Source organism: Oncorhynchus keta, chromosome 36 (assembly GCF_023373465.1).
Source record: "Oncorhynchus keta strain PuntledgeMale-10-30-2019 chromosome 36, Oket_V2, whole genome shotgun sequence".
In the NCBI taxonomy this organism is placed as follows: domain Eukaryota; kingdom Metazoa; phylum Chordata; class Actinopteri; order Salmoniformes; family Salmonidae; genus Oncorhynchus; species Oncorhynchus keta.
The window spans coordinates 22,734,986-22,756,697 of record NC_068456.1 but is presented as its reverse complement, the minus strand read 5'-3'; the positions used below and the strand labels follow the sequence as shown (position 1 = coordinate 22,756,697).

The 21,712-nt window shown below is 39.7% G+C and overlaps 1 protein-coding gene across 4 annotated transcripts in view; it reads left to right on the top strand.

Moving 5' to 3' along the window:
• The first annotated feature begins 278 nt into the window (after nt 1–278).
• The window catches only part of LOC118369810 (attractin-like protein 1), a 371,022-nt gene continuing 349,588 nt past the window's right edge, over nt 279–21,712 (top strand). For 2 of the 4 annotated variants that reach the window (XM_052498667.1, XM_052498665.1), the window contains exon 1: nt 279–1,352. In XM_052498667.1, coding sequence (XP_052354627.1) covers nt 1,111–1,352 — 242 coding nt within the window. In that variant the 5' untranslated portion in view covers nt 279–1,110. The remainder of the gene's footprint in view (nt 1,353–21,712) is intronic. The other 2 variants (XM_052498666.1, XM_035754518.2) reach the window with 2 other exon arrangements.

The following is a 21,712-nucleotide window of genomic DNA, read 5'->3' as shown; positions in this document are numbered from 1 at the left end:
TTCACACACATTTTTTTCATTTGTGGATCCTTATTATCCACCCGTACAGTAGGTGGCGGCATGCACATCCAATTTTTGCGAACGCCGTTATACCAGAGAAGAAGAAAAACAAGGTTCTGAGAAGTACAGGGGGTTCTTGTTAAAAATGGTAAGGGTTAAGGTTAGGGTATGGTTAGGGTAGGGGTTAAGGTTGGGGTTAAGGTTAGAGTTTAGGGCACAGACGTCCCAATGATCTCGGATAGGGCTAACCAGTATAGGGACAGCAGCGCGCATTCGTGTACTGTCTCTTTAAATGCGTAATTTTACTCTGCTCATGCTCAGAGCTTTGTCCAGGAGTTTCCCTGTCGAAAACCAGCTGTGCGAGTATCATCACGTAAGGAGGCGATCGTGTGTTATTCATCGGTGAATATCGCTTTCTCTGACAAGGATTACAATAATTTTTATGCAAATAAGCGTCATTATCTTCAGTGAAGGGGTCTAAACTGAAAGTGGGAAAAAGCGGAACGGAGAACGGTCAACTTGATATATTTGTCCGGGTTGCTGCATTCTCCACCGCAGCGAACAACATCCACAACCGATTCTTGCAATGGAAATTGGGATCCAGAACTAACATCCCAGGATCAATCCTGTGACCTTTTATTTTCTTCCAGTTTTTCGGGAAGCATTAGGATGGTGAACTTGAAAATTGCTTGGAAAACACTTAATTTAGAGTACAACTTAGATAACACACCGATTTTCTTTGGTTTTTAAAATGGCTTCTTAGCCTCTGGGAATAACGCTGTGAGCATTCATTAACGTTAGTTCAAGAAAGTTTAATAGGAGTGCATAAAGTCAGTGCACATTTGCAGGCTTTGTTGTCTGATGAGAGATGCTTTAGTTGCGGGACTCCAGCAATATGCTCAGACTCAGCTATGTTTCTATAGCCAATAAATAAGCCAATTTGAATGTTTGAGTGTATTTCGCTTCATGGCTAGGCTATCCCACGCATACACCAAACCTTTGCTTACAAAGTATTTATTACCGATAAGTGACATTTTAATTGAGTCACTCAATCTGTGAATAAGGAAGTCTTAACCAGAAAAGGAGACCTTTACCTGTTTCTAAAGTAAAATGGGAGGGGACTGCCGAGGAATGCATCTATGCACATGGACTAGATATCCAAATATGCGACCCCAGGACATCAAAATATATTTGGGGGCATTCCTTATGCTGTACTTGGTGTTTTACACCGAAGCCACAGTCTCCAAGTCCTGTGATAAAAATTGCTTTTCTGGTAAATGCATCAATGGAACTTGCGTCTGTGACCAAGGATGGGTTGGAGCCCAATGTCAACACTGTCAGGGAAGATTCAAGTAAGTATCCGCAAATATACTGTTTCAAAGTAACATTCTAATGGAGTTGTTTGATCCAGGCTACTTTCCAACCAGTGTTCAAAGACAAAGTCTACTTTCTATTACGCCTGCTACGTTAAGTTCAAGTCTACTAGACATTATTACAACCTCGTTCGGTCGAGAGTAGCCTATTATTGACTTGCAACTAATCACAGACCGACAGTACGGTAAGAAGACAGGCTAAAGCTGCTTCTCCAGTACATGTCATGGCGACGTTGGCAAGCTAAGCTGATGCGTAGAAATACGTCATCGTGTCTATAAAGGTCGTCTCGCGCCCAATTGCGCATGTGTAGGCCATCAAATCACAGGCACTCCTTCGATATAAAGTTGTTTTTGACGAAAATTAAAACGTGTCCGTTTGTCACTTTCACGAGGGTGGAGTAATAACATGTTCAAGTACTTAAGACATTGGCTCGAATCTAGGTTGTGCCATTTAGATTTCGAGAAAATGAACAACTAAAGGAAGAATGTTTCACTTTTCTCATTGACTTTTCAAACCCTGGCCTGTTTTTTTTCGCAAGCGTTCCCGGAAGTCTCGCGATGTTGCTCTTCTGGGTTTAGAAACTATGCGCGGATGCTTATGAATCACCAAACAATACCAAGAGCCGTGACACCTTAACCCCGGCGCATTCCTTTGCTATTACTCTCTGCCACGCTACAATATAAAGCCTTTACATTCCATTCAAGGGTGTTAAATGTACAAATTATTATCTTTGTGGATTCATATCGATTTTCCAATCAAATATCCCTGGCAACAGTCACCTTAGACTCAACAGACAAATATACAGCATGTCAAATAACATTTTATTTGTCACATACACATGGTTAGCAGATGTTGATGCGAGTGTAGCGAAATGCTTGTGCTTCTAGTTCCGACAATGCATTAATAACCAATGAGTAATCTAACCTAACAATTCCAAAACTATTACCTTATACACACAAGTGTAAAGGGATAAAGAATATGTACATAGAGATATATGAATGAGTGATGGTACAGAACGGCATAGGCAAGATGCAGTAGATGGTATCGAGTACAGTATATACATATGAGATGAGTAATGTAGGGTATGTAAACATTATATTAAGTAGCATTGTTTAAAGTGGCTAGTGATGTAAAAAATATATACATTTCCATCAATTCCATTATTAAGTGGCCGGAGTTGAGTGGCCGGAGTTACTCATTGGTTGTGTTGGCAGCAGACAAAAAATGTTAGTGGTGGCTGTTTAACAGTCTGATGGCCTTGATATAGAAGCTGGTTTTCAATCTCTCTGTCCCTGCTTTGATGCACCTGTACTGACCTCGCCTTCTGGATGATAGCGGGGTGAATAGGCAGTGGCTCTGGTGGTTGTTGTCCTTGATGATCTTTATGGCCTTCCGGTGACATCGGGTGGTGTAGGTGTCCTGGAGGGCAGGTAGTTTGCCCCCGGTGATGGGTTGTGCAGACCTCACTACCCTCTAAAGAACCTTATGGTTGTGGGCGGAGCAGTTTCCGTACCAGGTGGTGATACAGCCCGACAGGATGCTCTCGATTGTGCATCTGTAGAAGTTTGTGAGTGCTTTTGGTGACAAGCCGAATTTCTTCAGCCTCCAGAGGTTGAAGAGGCGCTGCTGCGCCTTGTTCACGACGCTGTCTGTGTGGGTGGACCAATTTAGTTTGTCCGTGATGTGTACGCCGAGGAACTTAAAACTTACTACTCTCTCCACTACTGTCCCGTCGATGTGGATAGGGGGTGCTCCCTCTGCTGTTTCCTGTATTCCACGATCATCTCCTTTGTTTTGTTGACGTTGAGTGTGAGGTTATTTTCCTGACACCACACTCCGAGGGCCCTCCTCCCTGTAGGCCGTCTCGTCATTGTTGTTAATCAAGCCTACCACTGTAGTGTCGTCCGCAAACCTGATGATTGAGTTGGAGGCGTGCATGGCCACGCAGTCGTGGGTGAACAGGGAGTACAGGAGAGGGCTGAGAACTATCCATGTAATGGATAGTAGACTAAGCCATGTTTTTTTGTGGTCCTTGTCATTGAGGCTTGCTATTGCTGGCAATTCATGGCTCACTACCTGTATAGATCGAGTGGAAAATAGTGAATTCCTACTCCACGTTAAGTGTTGTGATTGCCAGTGTTAGGGAAGCTACTCTGGACATATAGTTTACCAAGCTACCAATTACGTCACGCTGGAAGATGTTAAGCTACTCTTTAAAAAATATTACTTTACTTAATTAACTAAAGTTACTTTGAAAAAATAGTTCACTACATCCAAACTACTTAATGTTGAAATCTCATTTCTAAATCTGAAATTTCATAGACTACAAATTGCAATCAATCTGTTGTTAATGTGTAATTTAGCCGACCAAACACAAAAACGATGTTTCAAGTGAGATTGGTAGGTCTAATGCCGAAAAAGAAAGGACATTTTCTGGCATAAAATGTAGTGTGTAGTTCAAGTAGTTAGCTACACCGCTATATGGTAAACAAGTAATTAACTACTGAAAACACAACCAAGATTTGAATTTAGTTCGACAACCACCAAGCTATTGCAAAACTACTCCCAAATACTGGTGATTTGATAATGAACACATTACTTATTGCTGGTAGATTGAGTTAAAGTGTGTAAACTATATTATAACTGGTCTACATGATTGGAAATAGTGAATATGTAGACTTAGTTGATTATGATCAACCATCCCTGAGTCAGAGTTGCTTTAGGGGAGGGCCTACTGATTTTTTTCCCTTTAGTACAGGTCTTGATTGTATTGGCCTATAATGTGCAGAGCTGAGGTCACCTCCCCTCTTGTCAGAAGGGAATCAGCACCGTAATTCCATCATGCAGCTACTTTCACACCTTGACCATCTGTCAACATCCTCTGGACTTGCAATTTAAAAGAAAAGGTAGACACTACTGGGTCACACTTGTCAAATCTGTGTTGAATTGGGTTAAAACCTGCATGTCCATCATCAGGATGCAAATAACATCACATTTTAATCCCTTATATTAAATCTATTCAGGAAATTGGTTACACTTAACAGTATATTTCCCAGGCAGATGTGGTTACATGGAATGTATTTTTATTTGATTAGTAGCAACAGGTGAAGAAGTCCTTTCATACAAAGTTGTGGAACTATTTCAGTGCTGCAATATTACTTAGGCCTATCTGCATTACTTTGTAACTACTGTGAAATAACTCATTCCTGTCATATTTCTAAAATACCAATCATATATATGAACTAAAGACCACTTAATCTACTAATCTAGTCTAATATAAATTTAATCCATATTCATCAGAGGATATTCTTTACCTCAATCTTTTGGGATTTTAAGGGTCATGGATCCAGTTTTATGTGGGACTAGTAATGTTTTTTGGAGGGTAAATGGGGATGTGCAGGTAGGATGGTTAAAAATAGTGTATTGCCAGGTCATGTGAGAATGGGAGCTAGATCTTAACCTGAGTGGGGCACTGAAGAGAGATTTTAGGTAGCAATTTGGAGTTTTGAACAGCCTATGTGGCATTGATATGAGTCAGAAACATTCATTCTAGTGTCAAAATGTACTACAAAGTGTAAATAGGAAAATGTTGGTGATAAAGTCAGTCTCATCTAAAACTGAGTTTTGTGAGTATGTCACAATTTACTGGAAGGGTGAGTATGGATTACCCAGTGCTGACTAACAGGAGAGAAGCAGCTGTGCTGATTGCGCTCTATCAGCTGCGCCCGCTATATCCAATCATAGCAGCCAGAACCTCCAGATAGTGAGACAGACCTGCACATTACGCGGCGCCTCATGTCGCCCATGTTATGTTGAACTCTTGGTCCTAGGCCCTTTATTAAGTGGCCACTTGCTGATTGATGTGTTTTGATAGTGTAAACCACTCAAGTTTGCCACTTTTTGTGACAAAATTTGAATTGAGACAGAGCGCACTTGTATCCAAACTGCAACTGCATTCGGGAACATCTCATGTTCCCCCGTAACCTGTTTGGTAACATGATTCCCTATGAAACACTGCCAGACAAACGTGCACACATAGTGTGAAAGTTGTAAGAAACAAAACGGCACAGAAGCGCACACATTGCCACTCGCCAGTGACTTGATAAGCTGATTGTGGCCTGGATGCTCAATGTGCCTGCAAGCTACTAGTGGTTTTGGGCACTGATAAACAGTGTGTAACTTGTGATTTATTTACAAAAGTTTGACAGCTTGCAGATGAGGTTGTAGATGTGATGTTATTCTCAGAAATCAGTCCTGAGCATGCAGCCAAACTTTCCCGACTCGACTGTCTGAAGTGCACTGATTTAGTTTTTCATGCACATTTTTTTTTACCTGAGAAATACACCATACACCTATGTTGGCTATGCTGTTGCTATGGTGACTTAGGAGGGACAAACAGCAGTAATTGCCCGGGTACGATATGCAAACATAACACACTCACATCAAACCACACCCCCAAGACAACTCTTGTTTAGCATTTCTTAATGAGCAATCTTCAAAACGAGGCCAAATCAGGAAGTTCAGTCACCTTTTAATGAAGTGCCACCACCTGTGATTAAATTAAAGCTGGTCATTTCATCCCACTCAAACCCTTCAGTATGTTCATGTTATCAACCAAAAGTGTTTTGTCCTTACCTTGGCTGATTTATAAAGGGGCAATCTGCACTTGCTACATCCATTTTTTTTATAAATGAATTATATACCCATTGATTCTTAAAGAATATAACTTATCAATGCCTTATTAACTTTTATATAAGTGTGTTTTACTTCTATGTTTGTAAACATTGTAAATAAAATAAAAAAACACTTTAGCCTCAACATGTTTACAACTCTAATTTTGATATCATGCATGGTCAGACCTTGCATCCATGGCTCTGTGAATTTGAGTTGTTTCATTTCTCCAGACCCATCACTCAGCGGTGACCGCTTTGTTATCATTTCAACTTCGGATTGGCCCTTTAATGTCCATGCTGTCTGTATTAAGTTCTAAAATGGACCACATTTGAATGCCATAAATGGCAAGTGTACAGTTCCTGTCTGGAATCCAGTATAATTAATTGGACAATAACGGGTTCATTATCAGTGTAGAATAGTGAAGTTGGAAGGGCTCCCAAGTGGTGCAGCGGTCTAAGGCACTGCATTTCAGTGCTAGAGGCGTCACTACAGACCTACAGACCCTGTTTAAATTCCAGGCTGTATCACAACTGGCTGCAAATTGGAGTATCATTGGGCGGCGCACAATTGGCCCGTCGTCGTCTGGGTTAGACTTGCCAAGATAAATAAAGGTGAAATAAATAAAAAGTGCACGGAAGCTGTGGGAGGTTCAAAGTGCCAATCAAAGAGAGAACGAAAGATACATTAAAAATAAATTGTTGTGCATCACATCAGCGGTTCGATTGTTTTCAGCGAATCATCTCACCTGTAGATGGCATACACAATGTCAGGGGGAAATCGGAGTTTAGCAGAGTGGAAACAGCTTGCTGAGTTGGTCTATTGATTTAGTTATCTGTGATTTTTTTTTTTATGGCACTGCGGCCCCTCTAGTCTGTTTCCCTGAGTGTGACTGTCTGACTGCCACAGGCTGGTTGCTGCAAATGGATTCAGACAGGCAGATTACATCTTGCAGTTCCACCCATACATTAATTATTCACACAAACAAACAGTTACAACCCAGATGCTGCCAAAACCAAAATGCAGACTATGAGCACTTGTAGGCATCCTAAATAAAAAAGATGCTCATAATCTTACAGCCTGGTAGAGGTCAAATTTAAGTTTGTTGTTTTTAATGCAGAACTGAAAAAATGTCTTCTCTCTGACAGTTTGACTGTCAATGAAGGACTTTTAAAATTTTATTCTCAGTCTCGTTATTAGAAAAAGTGAGGATTACGAGTGGACATAAAGTTGAGGAGATTGCATCCTGCTTGGCCCATGCACAGTCCATTTGGGAAGTATTCAGACCCCTTGACTTTTTCCACATTTTGTTACGTTACAGACTTATTCTACAATGGATGAAACAATTCCCCCCATATCAATCTACACACAATACCCCATAATGACAGAGCAAAAATAGATTTTTTGAAAATTTTGCTAATCTATTCAAAATAAAAAACATAAATACCTTATTTACTTAAGTATTCAGACTCTTTGCTATGAGTATCGAAATTGAGCTCGGGTGCATCCTGAGTCCAAACTTGAATGTCCATACTGCGCAATTGGGAGAGAAGGGCCTTGGTCAGGGAAGTGATCAAGAACCCAATGCTCACTCTGACAGAACTCCAGAGTTCCTCTGTGGCCATGGGAAGACCTTCCAGAATGACAACCATCTACCAATCAGGCCTTTATGGTAGAGTGGACAGACGGAAGCCACTCTTCAATAAAAGTTCAATTTCAGCCCGTTTCGTTTGCCAAAAGGCACCTAAAGGACTCTTGGACCAGAAAGTAGATTCTCTGGTCTGATGATACCAAGATTGAACTCTTTGGCCTAAATGCCAAGCGTAGCGTATGGAGGAGACCTGGCACCATCCCTGCGGTGAAGCATGGTGGTAGCGGTCAGAATCAAGGGAAAGATGTAGGGAGCAAAGTACAAAGAGATCCTTGATGACAACGTGCTCAGGACCTCAGACTGGGGCGAAGGTTCACCTTCCAACACCTTCCTAAGCACACAGCCAAGACAGCTCAGGAATGTCTTCCAGACAAGTCTCTGAATGTCCTTCAGAGGCCAAGCCAGAGCCCGGACTTGAACCCGATCAAACATCTCTGGAGAAACCTGAAAATAGCTGTGCAGCGACCCTCCCCATCCAACCTGACAGAGCTTGAGAGGATCTGCAGAGAAGAATAGGAGAAACTCCATAAATACTGGTGTACCGAGCTTGTAGCGTCATACCCAAGAAGACTCGGGGCTGTAATCGCTGGAAAAGGTGCTTCAAGAAAGTACTGAGTAAACTGAGTACTGAGTCTGAATACTTATGTAAATGTGATATTTCAATTTTTTAAAATATTTTTTAACAAATGTGAAAATAAATATTTGAAAAAAAACAAACAGGTTTTGTCATTATGGGGTATGTGTGTAGCTTGATGAAGGAGAAAAAACAATGCCATTAATTTTTGAATAAGTCTATAATGTAACAAAATGTGGAAAAAGTCAAGGGTTCTGAATACTTTCTGAATGCACTGTATACTCCCACACTTTACTCTCCTCTCCCTTTATCTCTTTCTCAATGTCTTTCTCTCTTTAATCAAGCTAGAGCTAGTTGCACCAACAACCTATTGCTCCTGTTTTTAAAGTGCTTGATGGGGGTGAATACAGTACTGGTATATTGTGCACTTAGCGAGGGATAATAATGTGCTTCTCTTTCAAAGGAAACTTGTGATATGGAGGATTCAAGGCCTCTGTTCTTTTAAACTTGCCTTTTTAAGACTTTCATAATTGGAATTTCCCGGACTCTCATCCCATTACAAACATGCTGAGTGCATTCATTTAGTTCATTTATTTCCCAAGCAGCACTTGCTGGTGTCATGTGCACTGAATTAATCAAACATTGTACAAGTCATTGAACTCTGAAGAGAAGATTCAAGTATTTGTAAATCTCTATAGAAGCTGTACTTGCCTACAGATAAGGTCATTCCCACCAGGAATAAAATCCCAGTTTGACAAAAATATATGAGAATCACAAAGTTATGGACACAATGTCAATCAGAGCATCCTGGGAAGGAAGAACATACAGTATCTAATTAAGGAGCTTAGATATTTCTGCTTCTCCTCATCTCCCTCTCTCCATCCCCTCATCTCCCTCCCTCCGTGCCTTCATCTCCCTCTCTCGCTCCATCCCCTCATCTACCGCTCTCCATTTCTTATCTGTATTTCTGTGGTTGTAAGCTGACTAAGCTCTGAGGAGCACCATGGACACTGCGATGTAGAGACAAAATGAACACATTACAATCTGTATTCTTTTCTGCATTTCCCCCATCTAGTCTATTTTCATTTGTTGCTCCTCAGTCCGTCAAGTCCTGATGTGCTTGTCTAACCTCGCTTGGGGTGTGGAATTTGGAAATGGATCATAGCGTGCAAACTGAATCTAGTGAGCTCATGCATATGTAGACAAGAAGGGGAATGAAGTGTCCTAAACATGAAGGCCTTCTTTCCTGCACGGACAGACTGAACAGCTCTGAGAGGGGTAAATGGGTGAAGGCTTTGAGAACGAAGTGATTGTACAGTTGCTTTGAGACCATGACACTGTATTTATAGAGCAGAGAACATCAAGTACTTCTTTTTACACGGCCTCACTTAGTTTCCTCTGCATCCAAACCCTCTGGGGGTGTCCTGAAAATGGTGTCACATATAGAGACTAGGTGGTGGGAAACAGCACTGCACAGAGTGGACTGAAAGAGAACTACTGTACATGTGTGCATGCAAAAAGTACAGTAACATTACTGGATCCTGCTCACCTTATATTGGTCAATACTCTTTGTTATAAGGATGTGATCTCTGAATATGGACACAATTAGGGCCTCTCTAGATTTCTACAGACATATGAGACCTTTTAAATGAGAATGGTCCCCTCACAAATTCCCCCAGAGCTCCTTCCCACTAGAACACATGATATAAACGCACTATATTGTATTGGGTTGCTATGTGCCTTTTAATACTATGCATACTGTAATGTACTGATATTATTTTTAAATACTCATGACATTAGATTTAATTTGTGGTCAGTAATGGATGGCTATCATGTGGTGGACTGAACCATTTGATGACTGGGATACGGGAGACTCAACATCTAAATATTCGGTCCTCCAATAGGATTAACTGTAAAACAACATGATTTTAAAGAGCATGTCCGATATAAATATAACCATGTTGGTTTGTCATCCCTATGTATCAAGATAGTCTGCTCTCCCAGCATCATCAACAATGAAGACAATTCAAATGGACCCAGGTTACATTTAAGTTTAAACAAACCTTGATGTCTGACCAGTTTGTACTGTAGAAATGGCTTCCCTGTCCCAGGTTGATGGGTAGTGTCTGTTCCAGTGTTCATGTGTGTAGGGAGGGAGGGAAGGATTGAGGGAGGGAGGGAAGGAAGTGGTAGAGTCTAGTTCTCACAGGCGTAGCCTACATATTTAGTTTGTCTGAGAACACGGAGTGACCTCTTACATCACCAAACATGTGTTTGTCATACAGCACTGTGTTTGTCATACAGCACTGTGTGTGTGTGTGTGTGTGTGTGTGGTAATTTATGCACGTTTAAGCCTCAGGCGGGGTACAGCTGACGGCTGCTATGTTTTTGTGCACAGTGAACTGAAATTGCCTACGTGTGGAGCTGAGCTGTGTGTTTAAAGGGTAGGGTGGGGGAGGGCTGGATGGCCATCTGTCCAGAGAGCGCGCTAATCCTGATATGATGAGAGCGAAGGCCTTGTCTCATGTAAGAACACACACACACACATACACAGAGTTCCAAATGCATGTGTGTAACACATGACTCATGCCCTCCCTGTTTTCCCAGAGACTAGAATGCCTTGAGGTACCAACAATGTCACTCTCTTTTCTGTGATCATCACCATGGGATTGTCATGGAGAATGAGAGAATGCTTGTTGTGATTTGGAAAGTGGAACAATGGGGTCTGCTTTCTTTCTAAGTTGTTTTAATCAATGCTTGTTTCCATCTCTGTTGAGTATACCCACTGCCTTTTGGTGGTTGTCATTCTACAAATGTAGATATAGAAATACAATTGCAACATGTGTATATACAATGTCTTCAGGAAATATTCATACCCCTTGACATTTAGTTGTTACAGCCTGAATTCAGTGGATTAAATAGATTTGTCTTCTCTCACCAATCTACACACAATGCTCAATAATGACAAAGTGAACTTTTTAATTTTTTAAAATTTAAGCACATTTTTGGGGGAAATGAAATGCAGAAATCTCTCATTTACGTACAGTACCAGTCAAAAGCTTGGACACACCTACTCATCCAGGGGTTTTCTTTATTTGTACTATTGTAGAATAATAGTCAAGACATCAAAACTATAAAATAACACATATGGAATCATGTAGTAACCAAAAGAGTGTTAAACAAATCAAAATGTTTTGTTATATTTCAAAGCCTATTGGATGACAATTTGTTCTTTACTAAGACAAAATATTTCATAATTGACTTTTTTTTGTACAACATGGGTACAGCAGATCCCCTTATTGTATGGGACACTTTCAAATGTACTTTTAGAGGCCATTCAATAAAATACTCATCATTAAAACAAAAGCAGTTTAGGTCAAAATAGATTAGACTTATAAAGGAAATACGGGAAGTAACAGAGCAGGTAGATGGTAATGGAAACTACTATAGAGGCACAAAATAGGTTAGAGGAAAAACAAAAATAAATGGAGGTACTTATTCAAGAACGATGAAGTGTAATGTATCAAAAATAAAGCGAATTGGATGGAAAATGGTGAAAAATGCACAACATTTTCTTGAATCTTCAACATAGAAATTCTACCAAAAATAATTGACAGAAACTCGTTACAAATGGAGTTATCCATGATTCACCAAATTATATTTTGAAAGAGGAAGCAAAATATTTGAAGCATATGTTTTCTTTTCGGTCTTCTCTATTTCCATTGAATTATGTTAACTATGATTTCTATCATAATAACAATAATGTAAAATTAACTAATTTACAGAAGGACCTGTGTGAAGGCCAACTTACAGAAGAGGAACTTCTTGAGGCAATAAAATCTTTTCATTCTGAAAAAAACACCAGGGCTTGACGGTATACCAGTAGAGGTACAGTGCCTTGCGAAAGTATTCGGCCCCCTTGAACTTTGCGACCTTTTGCCACATTTCAGGCTTCAAACATAAAGATATAAAACTGTATTTTTTTGTGAAGAATCAACAACAAGTGGGACACAATCATGAAGTGGAACGACATTTATTGGATATTTCAAACATTTTTAACAAATCAAAAACAGAAAAATTGGGCGTGCAAAATTATTCAGTCCCCTTAAGTTAATACTTTGAAGCGCCACCTTTTGCTGCGATTACAGCTGTAAGTCGCTTGGGGTATGTCTCTATCAGTTTTGCACATCGAGAGACTGAATTTTTTTCCCATTCCTCCTTGCAAAACAGCTCGAGCTCAGTGAGGTTGGATGGAGAGCATTTGTGAACAGCAGTTTTCAGTTCCTTCCACAGATTCTCCATTGGATTCAGGTCTGGACTTTGACTTGGCCATTCTAACACCTGGATATGTTTATTTTTGAACCATTCCATTGTCGATTTTGCTTTATGTTTTGGATTATTGTCTTGTTGGAAGACAAATCTCCGTCCCAGTCTCAGGTCTTTTGCAGACTCCATCAGGTTTTCTTCCAGAATGGTCCTGTATTTGGCTCCATCCATCTTCCCATCAATTTTAACCATCTTCCCTGTCCCTGCTGAAGAAAAGCAGGCCCAAACCATGATGCTGCCACCACCATGTTTGACAGTGGGGATAGGGTGTTCAGGGTGATGAGCTGTGTTGCTTTTACGCCAAACATAACATTTTGCATTGTTGCCAAAAAGTTCAATTTTGGTTTCATCTGACCAGAGCACCTTCTTCCACATGTTTGGTGTGTCTCCCAGGTGGCTTGTGGCAAAACTTTAAACAACACTTTTTATGGATATCTTTAAGAAATTGCTTTCTTCTTGCCACTCTTCCATAAAGGCCAGATTTGTGCAATATACGACTGATTGTTGTCCTATGGACAGAGTCTCCCACCTCAGCTGTAGATCTCTGCAGTTCATCAAGAGTGATCATGGGCCTCTTGGCTGCATCTCTGATCAGTCTTCACCTTGTATGAGCTGAAAGTTTAGAGGGACGGCCAGGTCTTGGTAGATTTGCAGTGGTCTGATACTCCTTCCATTTCAATATTATCGCTTGCACAGTGCTCCTTGGGATGTTTAAAGCTTGGGAAATCTTTTTGTATCCAAATCCGGCTTTAAACTTCTTCACAACAGTATCTCGGACCTGCCTGGTGTGTTCCTTGTTCTTCATGATGCTCTCTGCGCTTTTAACGGACCTCTGAGACTATCACAGTGCAGGTGCATTTATACGGAGACCTGATTACACACAGATGGATTGTATTTATCATCATTAGTCATTTAGGTCAACATTGGATCATTCAGAGATCCTCACTGAACTTCTGGAGAGAGTTTGCTGCACTGAAAGTAAAGGGGCTGAATAATTTTGCACGCCCAATTTTTCAGTTTTTGATTTGTTAAAAAAGTTTGAAATATCCAATAAATGTCGTTCCACTTCATGATTGTGTCCCACTTGTTGTTGATTCTTCACAAAGAAATACAGTTTTATATCTTTATGTTTGAAGCCTGAAATGTGGCAAAAGGTCGCAAAGTTCAAGGGGGCCGAATACTTTCGCAAGGCACTGTATATCAGACCTTTTTTGATGTCCTGAAAGATCCATTATTAGCATGTTTTAATTACTCTTATACAAATGGCAGACTTTCCTTTACTCAACAAGAAGGTCAGATTTCATTACTACTAAAACAGGACCCAGGTGGTAAATATAACAATCCAGTCCATTTAAAAAGACTGGAGGCCTTTAACACTTCATTGTTGTGAAAATCCTGGTGAAATGTATAGCACAATAGAATAAAAAAGGTTCTACCAGATGTTGTTCATCCTGATCAGACAGGTTTTTTACATGGAAGATATATTGGAGATAATATACAACAATTACTTCTTCATAGCAGATTTTGAAAAGGTGTTTGATAAAGTACAACTAGAATGTATATATAAAGTAATCCATGCCTGGATTACGTTAATTTTGGTGAATCTCTTATACAATGGGTTAAAGTTATGTATCCCTGCACCGTCTCATTGAAGATCTGGAGCACTTTTCTCACCTCTCAGGATTAAAACCTAGGTTTGACAAGTGTACCATATTACCTATTGGATCGTTAAAAATAGTGTTTACACTACTTTGTAGTTTACCAATAAAATGGGAGGATGGTGAAGTAGACATATTTGATATACACATCTCAAAAAAAATATATGAACTTAACAGAATGAATTTCAATAGAAATTGAGCAAAAATAGATAAGATTCTGCAACCAACGAGAGGTAAATACTTGCCTATTTATGGAATGTCACATTGATTAACTCTTTGGTCCTATCACAGTTTACTTACTTACTAATGGCACTGCCTACTCCAGTGCCATTATCATATTAGCAAAAAATATTTCATTTGATTTGGAGTGCTAAGCCAGACAATTAAACGTGCCTATTTATATAATGAATATGAGTTTGGGGGGAGGCTAACATTATTAAATAATAAAGCTGGAAACCTCTCATTAAAAGCTTCACTCATACATAAGTTATACTTAAACTCAAATGGTTCTCCAGTAGATTATTATTGCTCCTTTGCACCCCATTATTTTTTTTTCTACTTTGCACATTCTTCCACTGCAAATCTACCATTTCAGTGTTTTACTTGCTATATTGTATTTACTTCGCCACCATGGCCTTTTTTGCCTTTACCTCCCTTATCTCACCTCATTTGCTCACATCGTGTATATAGACTTATTTTTCTACTGTATTATTGACTATGATTGTTTACTCCATGTGTTGTTGTATGTGTCGAACTGCTTTGCTTTACCTTGGCCAGGTTGCAATTGTAAATGAGAACGTGTTCTCAACTTGCCTACCTGGTTAAAAACTTGTTAGGGACGTGGTCCCGTGGTGGGAACTTCAATCAGTGGAAATGTTCAAGAGCGCCACCTATAGAGGTTGATAAAACTCAAACTTGAATTAAAATGTACATACAATGTACTGAATTAAAGCTACACTCGTTGTGAATCTATCCACCAAGTCAGATTTGTAAAATGCTTTTCGGCGAAAGCATGAGAAGCTATTATCTGATACCATGCACCCTCAAAATACTGCAACGTCACCTAACACGACAGATTTGGTGTTAGCCGGCGCAAACCAAAACGCAGAAATAAAATATAAAACATTCATTACCTTTGACGAGCTTCTTTCTTGGCACTCCTTGATGTCCCATAAACATCATTTAGGGTCTTTTTTTGGATTAAATCGGTCCATATATAGCCTAGATATTGATCTAAGAATACTGTGTGAACAACGGAAAAAAATAGCTTTTTCTAACGTAACGTCATTTTTTAAAATTAAAAAAGTCGACGATAAACTTTCACAAAACACTTCGAAATACTTTTGTAATGCAACTTTAGGTATTAGTACACGTTAATAAGTGATAAAATTCATCAGGAGGCGATGTAAATTCTATAGATGTCCGTCTCGAAAAAATGTCTTGGAGAGAGCTCGACCAAAACATCCGGTCGGAGACCGGAGGGAATCGGTTCCCTTGATTCGGTTAGACCAAGAATCAAAGCTGAATTAAATGACAAGACTCTAGACAACGTGTGGAAGCTGTAGGCACTGCAACCTCGGCCTAATTTAATTCGGTTAACTTTGAACAATTTCTTGAAGTCGCGCATGGATATTTATTTCCATTTTCAGTGATCAGATTTTCATGCACTTTTCGATGAAACGCACGTTCTGTTATAGTCACAGCCGTGATTTAACCAGTTTTAGAAACGTCTGAGTGTTTTCTACCCACACATACTAATCATATGCATATACTATATTCCTGGCATGAATAGCAGGGCGCTGAAATGTTGCGCGATTTTTAACAAAAAGCTGTGAAAAGCTGCTTAAATTCTCGACTTCCCTAACAGGTTAAATAAAGGTGAAATTTAAAAAATAAAGAAAGGCCTTTTTTTGTTGCCTTTTTGCCTTCATACAGATTACAATTTATCATTTCTGACTAATTGAAAATTAAATTATCGCCCTTTCTTAAACAAGCCATAAAAAGCTATATATATATATATATATATATATATATATATATATATATATATATATATATATATATATATATATAATATATATCTCAAATTTTGTGCACACATTTGTTTACATCCTTGTTATTGTTTTATGGCCAATATATACATATATATTTCAATCTCAGCTCTGTAGATTTTGCTGCGAAGAGACAGAATCACTAGATCATTTATTCTGGTATTTCCCCTATGTAGCTTGTTTCTGGTCACTGGTTCAGGAATGGTTAAAACATCACAACATGCACTTAAAGCGAACCTTACAAATAGCAGTGTTGGGTGATTTGGAAAGCCATAGTCAGTCAATAAATAATTTAATAATCTTTCCTACGAGTTTCATCTTTTGCTCACAATCTGTGGATAATATACGATTAGAAAGGCTCAAACATTTTGTAAAACATCACAGCACAATTGAAAAATGTATGGCACATGGAAACCAAATGAGGGTGGTCTGTGGTGGTATGTGGGATGGGCTGAGAGTGGCTGAGGGTTGGGTTTAAAGAGCTGATGTCTATAGTGATCGGTGGGATGGGTTGAGAGTGGCTGAGGGTTGGGATTAAATAACTCATGTTTGATAATGTATTATTATATGACTGCTTTATATAAAAGTACCACATGTAAAATGTATGCAGTACATTAGAAAAACAGAGGTTAATTAAAAATATTAAAATGATATATTTTATATTCTTTAAAGTAGCCACCCTTTGTTTTGATGACAGCTTTGCACACTCTTGGCATTCTCTCAATCAGCTTCATGGGTTAGTCACCTAGAATGCATTTCAATTAACAGGTGTGCCCTGTTAAAAGTTAATTTGTGGAATTTATTTCCTTCTTAATGCATTCAGCCAATCAATTGTGTTGTGTCACAGTAAAGGTGGTATACAGAAGATAGCCCTATTTGGTAAAAGACCAAGTCCATATTATGTCGAGAACAGCTCAAATAAGCAAAAAGAAACAACACTCCATCATTACTTTAAGACATGAAGGTCAGTCAATGTCAAGAACTTTGAAAGTTTCATCAAGTGCTGTCACAAAAACCATCAAGCGCTATAACGAAACTGTCCCTTGAGGACCGCAACAGGAAAGGAAGACCCAGAGTTAAGTTTATTAGTTACCTGCCTCAGAAATTGCAGCCCAAATAAATGCTTCACAGAGGTCAAGTAACAGACACATGTCAACATCAACTGTTCAGAGGAGACTGCGTGACTCAGGCCTTCATGGTCGAATTGCTGCATAGAAACCACGACTAAAGGACATCAAAAAGTAGCAGAGACTTGCTTTGGCCAAGAAACACGAGCAATGAACATTTGACTGTTGGAAATCTGTCCTTTTTCGAGTTTTTTGTTTCCAACGGCCGTGTCTTTGTGAGATGTAGAGTAGGTGAACGTATGATCTCCGCATGTGTAGTTTCCACTGTGAAGCATGGAGGAGGAGATGTGGGGGTGCTTTGCTGGTGAGACTGTTGCTAAGTTATTTAGAATTAGAGGGACCCTTAACCAGAATGGCTACCACAGCATTCTGCAGCGACACGCCATCTCATCTGGTTCGGGCTTAGTGGGACTATCATTTGTTTTTCAACATGACAATGACCCAACACACCTCCAGGCTGTGTAAGGGCTATTTGACCAAGAAGGAGAGTGATGGAGTGCTGCATCAGAGGACCTGGCCTCCACAACCACCCAACCTCAACCCAATTGAGATGGTTTGGGGTGAGTTTGACCGCAGAATGAAGGAAAAGCAGCCAACGAGTGCTCAGCATATGTGGGAACTCCTTCAAGCCTGTTCCAGGTGAAGCTGGTTGAGAGAATGCCAAGAGTGTGAAAAGCTGTCATCAAGGCAAAGGGTGGCTACTTTGAAGAATCTAAAATATATTTGGATTTAACACTTTTTTTAGTTACTACATGATTCCATATGTGTTAATTCATAGTGTTGATGTCTTAACTATTATTCTACAATGTAGAAAATAGTAAGAATAAAGAAAAAACATTGAATGAGGGTTGTCTGGTGCTGTAAGTATTTTCACCCCTGAGTCAATACTTTGTAGAATCACCTTTGGCAGCGATAAGCAGTGAATTTTTCTGGATAAGTCTCCAAGAGCTTTTCACGCCTGGATTCTGTAACATATGCCCTTTTTAAGCTCTGTCCAAATTAGTTGTTGATCATTGTTAGACAACCATTTTCAGGTAGATTTAAGTCAAAAAGCCACTCGGGAACATTCACTGTCTTCTTTGTAAGCAACTCCAGTGTAGCCGTGTGTTTTAGATTATTGTCCTGCTGAAAGGTGAATTAATCTCCCAGTGTCTGGTGGAAAGCAGACCGAATCAGGTTTTCCTCCAGGATTTTGCCCATTCCGTCATTTTTTTTGTCTTGAAAATCCCAAGTCTTTAACCATTACAAGCATATAACCATAACATGATGCAGCCACCATTATGTTTGAAAATACAAAGAGTGGTACTCAGTAATGTGTTGTATTGAATTTGCCCAAACAAAACACTTTCTATTCAGGACAAAAAGTTAATTGCTCTGCCACATTTTTTTGCAGTATTACTTTAGTGCCTTATTGCAAACAGGATTAGGGCTGTGGCCGGTCATGAAGTTTTGTTAGCCTGGTGATTGTCATTTAAATAACTGCCGGTCTCACTGAAATGGACTATTAATGAACATTTAACACGTTTAGCATCTCCGGCTTCCACTCATAGCCTACAAGTCACTGATGCAGACCTTTATAGCATCTACATTTTAGTAGTCTAATAAATCCACTTAATATAGCCTACACCAATACTTATTTTCCACCATAATTTGCAAATAAATTCATTAAAAATCCTGCAATGTGATTTTCTGGATTTTTTTTCTAATTTTGTCTGTCATAGTTGAAGTGTACCTATGATGAAAATTACAGGCCTCTCATCTTTTTAAGTGGGAGAACATGCACAATTGGTGGCTGACTAAATACTTTTTTGCCCCACTGTATATTTCACCGCCTTGTGTGAGTATGGTTATGTATCTGTCTGATCGACACCAGCCATGTCTGATGGAGGTATTAGTCTCATCTGAACCACAGCAGCATGGCTTTCCTGTGGGGTTTAGGTGGTCTGTCTTGAGCTCACTAGTTGACATAATGTGGGGATTCAATGTAAAAGCATATGTCACTGTTTGAGAGACAGGCTCATCATGTAAATGTTGAATTTCCTTTCTCTTCCTAAATGGAAGTTTGACAGTGGTTCTGCCTGCCATTCTCTGGTCTGTCAGTCTTTATTTGTCTGGGTCTGTATGTGAATGAGTGTCTGCTTCAGAGTGGAGTCACTTCCATCAGCAGGAAGTTGGAACCATAGAACACTGCACCTCACAATAGATTTCTCCCCAAGTTGATGTCTTGGCACTTCTGGCAAGCGCCACAAAAGCAGAGTGAACAATGATCATTTAGCCCCGTCGTAGCAATCCCAGTCTCCCTGCTCTTTCACCACAAAGAATAGGCTGAGCAGATCAATTAAATGCCAGGTGCAATTGTGGTGTGAGATTGTCCAGTAAGATGATTTTTATCCTTTAATGAACCAGGCCAATTATTAAGATGCGGAGGGGGAAAATAATAATTTAAAATAAATGTCACCTACAAAATGGGTTCATTTGGTTTGCCCTTCCCTGTCCCCCCCCCACAAGTTTTTACTCTGAGCCATTGAGGTATCTGTGGAGGTGTTAAGAGGTTTCAGCAGTTTGCATTGAATCTATTTCTCTGTCTCTGTGCTTAAGTCTCATTGTCTATGATTTTTGTCAATGTCCTATGTTTGTGGGAGCATTTGTTGAATCGGTGTGTGACTGTGTGGAGGAAGTGAGTTAATGTCCCGTGCGTGTGAGTGCATTTGGCGAGTGTACTGAGTACATATAATGACTTTAAAGGAACGATTCACCCATATATATATATATATATATTTATTTATTTATTTTAAGGGAAGGATCAGCATTAATATTTCGGGTAGATTGTTGCATCCTTCAATGTAATTGTCTGCATCATTTCCAATCCCCCATTTATTTTTGGGGTACATACATACGTAGGTACGTGACATTCTGATGGCAATAATAAATAGATATGCCGATAGTGGACAACCTTGTTTTACTCTTGAGAGTTTAAAACTTTCTGAGATGTAACCATTATTTACTATTTTACACCTAGGGTTACTATACATAACTTTAACCAATTTTATAAGAGATTCTCCAAAATTGAAATATTCTAGGCATTTATGTATAAACTCCAGTCGTACTTTATCAAAAGCCTTTTCAAAATCAGCTATAAAAACCAGGCCTGGTTTCCCCGATATTTCATAGTATTCTGTTATTGTTTCCAGTACTTGTCTTCTATTATCTCCAATGTATCTTCCATGTAAAAAACCTGTCTGATTAGGATGAATAATATCTGACAATACTGTTTTAATTCCATGCGCCAAGCGTTTATCTATAATTGTTGCATCACAACACTGAAGCGTACGAGATCGGGATTTTTTTTAATGGACTGGATCTTTATATATACCACTTGGATCCTGTTTCAGTAATAATAAAATCAGACCTTGTTGCGTGTCCGATGATCTACCATTAATATAGGAGTTGTTAAAAAATGCTAATAATGGTCCTCTGAGTATATCAAAAAGTTTGGTATACTACCACTGGTATGCCATCCAGCCCAGGAGTTTCCTCCTCTGTAATTCCTCCTCTGATTGTGGACTTCAGGAAACAGCAGAGGGAACACCCCTATCCACATCGATGGAACAGTAGTGGAGAGGGTAGCTAGTTTTAAGTTCCTCGGCATACACATCACAGACAAACTGAATTGGTCCACTCACACTGACAGCGTTGAAGATGCGCCTATTCAACCTCAGGAGGCTGAAGAAATTCGGCTTGTCACCAAAAGCACTCACAAACTTCTACAGATGCACAATCGAGAGCATCCTGGCGGGCTGTATCACCGCCTGGTACGGCAACTGCTCCGCCCTCAACCGTAAGGCTCTCCAGAGGGTAGTGAGGACTGCACAACGCATCACCGGGGGCAAACTACCTGCCCTCCAGGACACCTACACCACCCGTTGTTACAGGAAGGCCATAAAGATCATCAAGGACATCAACCACCCGAACCACTGCCTGTTCACCCCGCTATCATCCAGAAGGCGAGGTCAGTACAGGTGCATCAAAGCTGGGACCGAGAGACTGAAAAACAGCTTCTATCTCAAGGCCATCAGACTGTTAAACAGCCACCACTAACAGTGTGAGTGGCTGCTGCCAACACACTGTCATTGACACTGACCCAACTCCAGCCATTTTAATAATGGGAATTGATGGGAATTATGTAAATATATCACTAGCCACTTTAAACAATGCTACCTTATATAATGTTACTTACCCTACATTATTCATCTCATATGCATATGTATATACTGTACTCT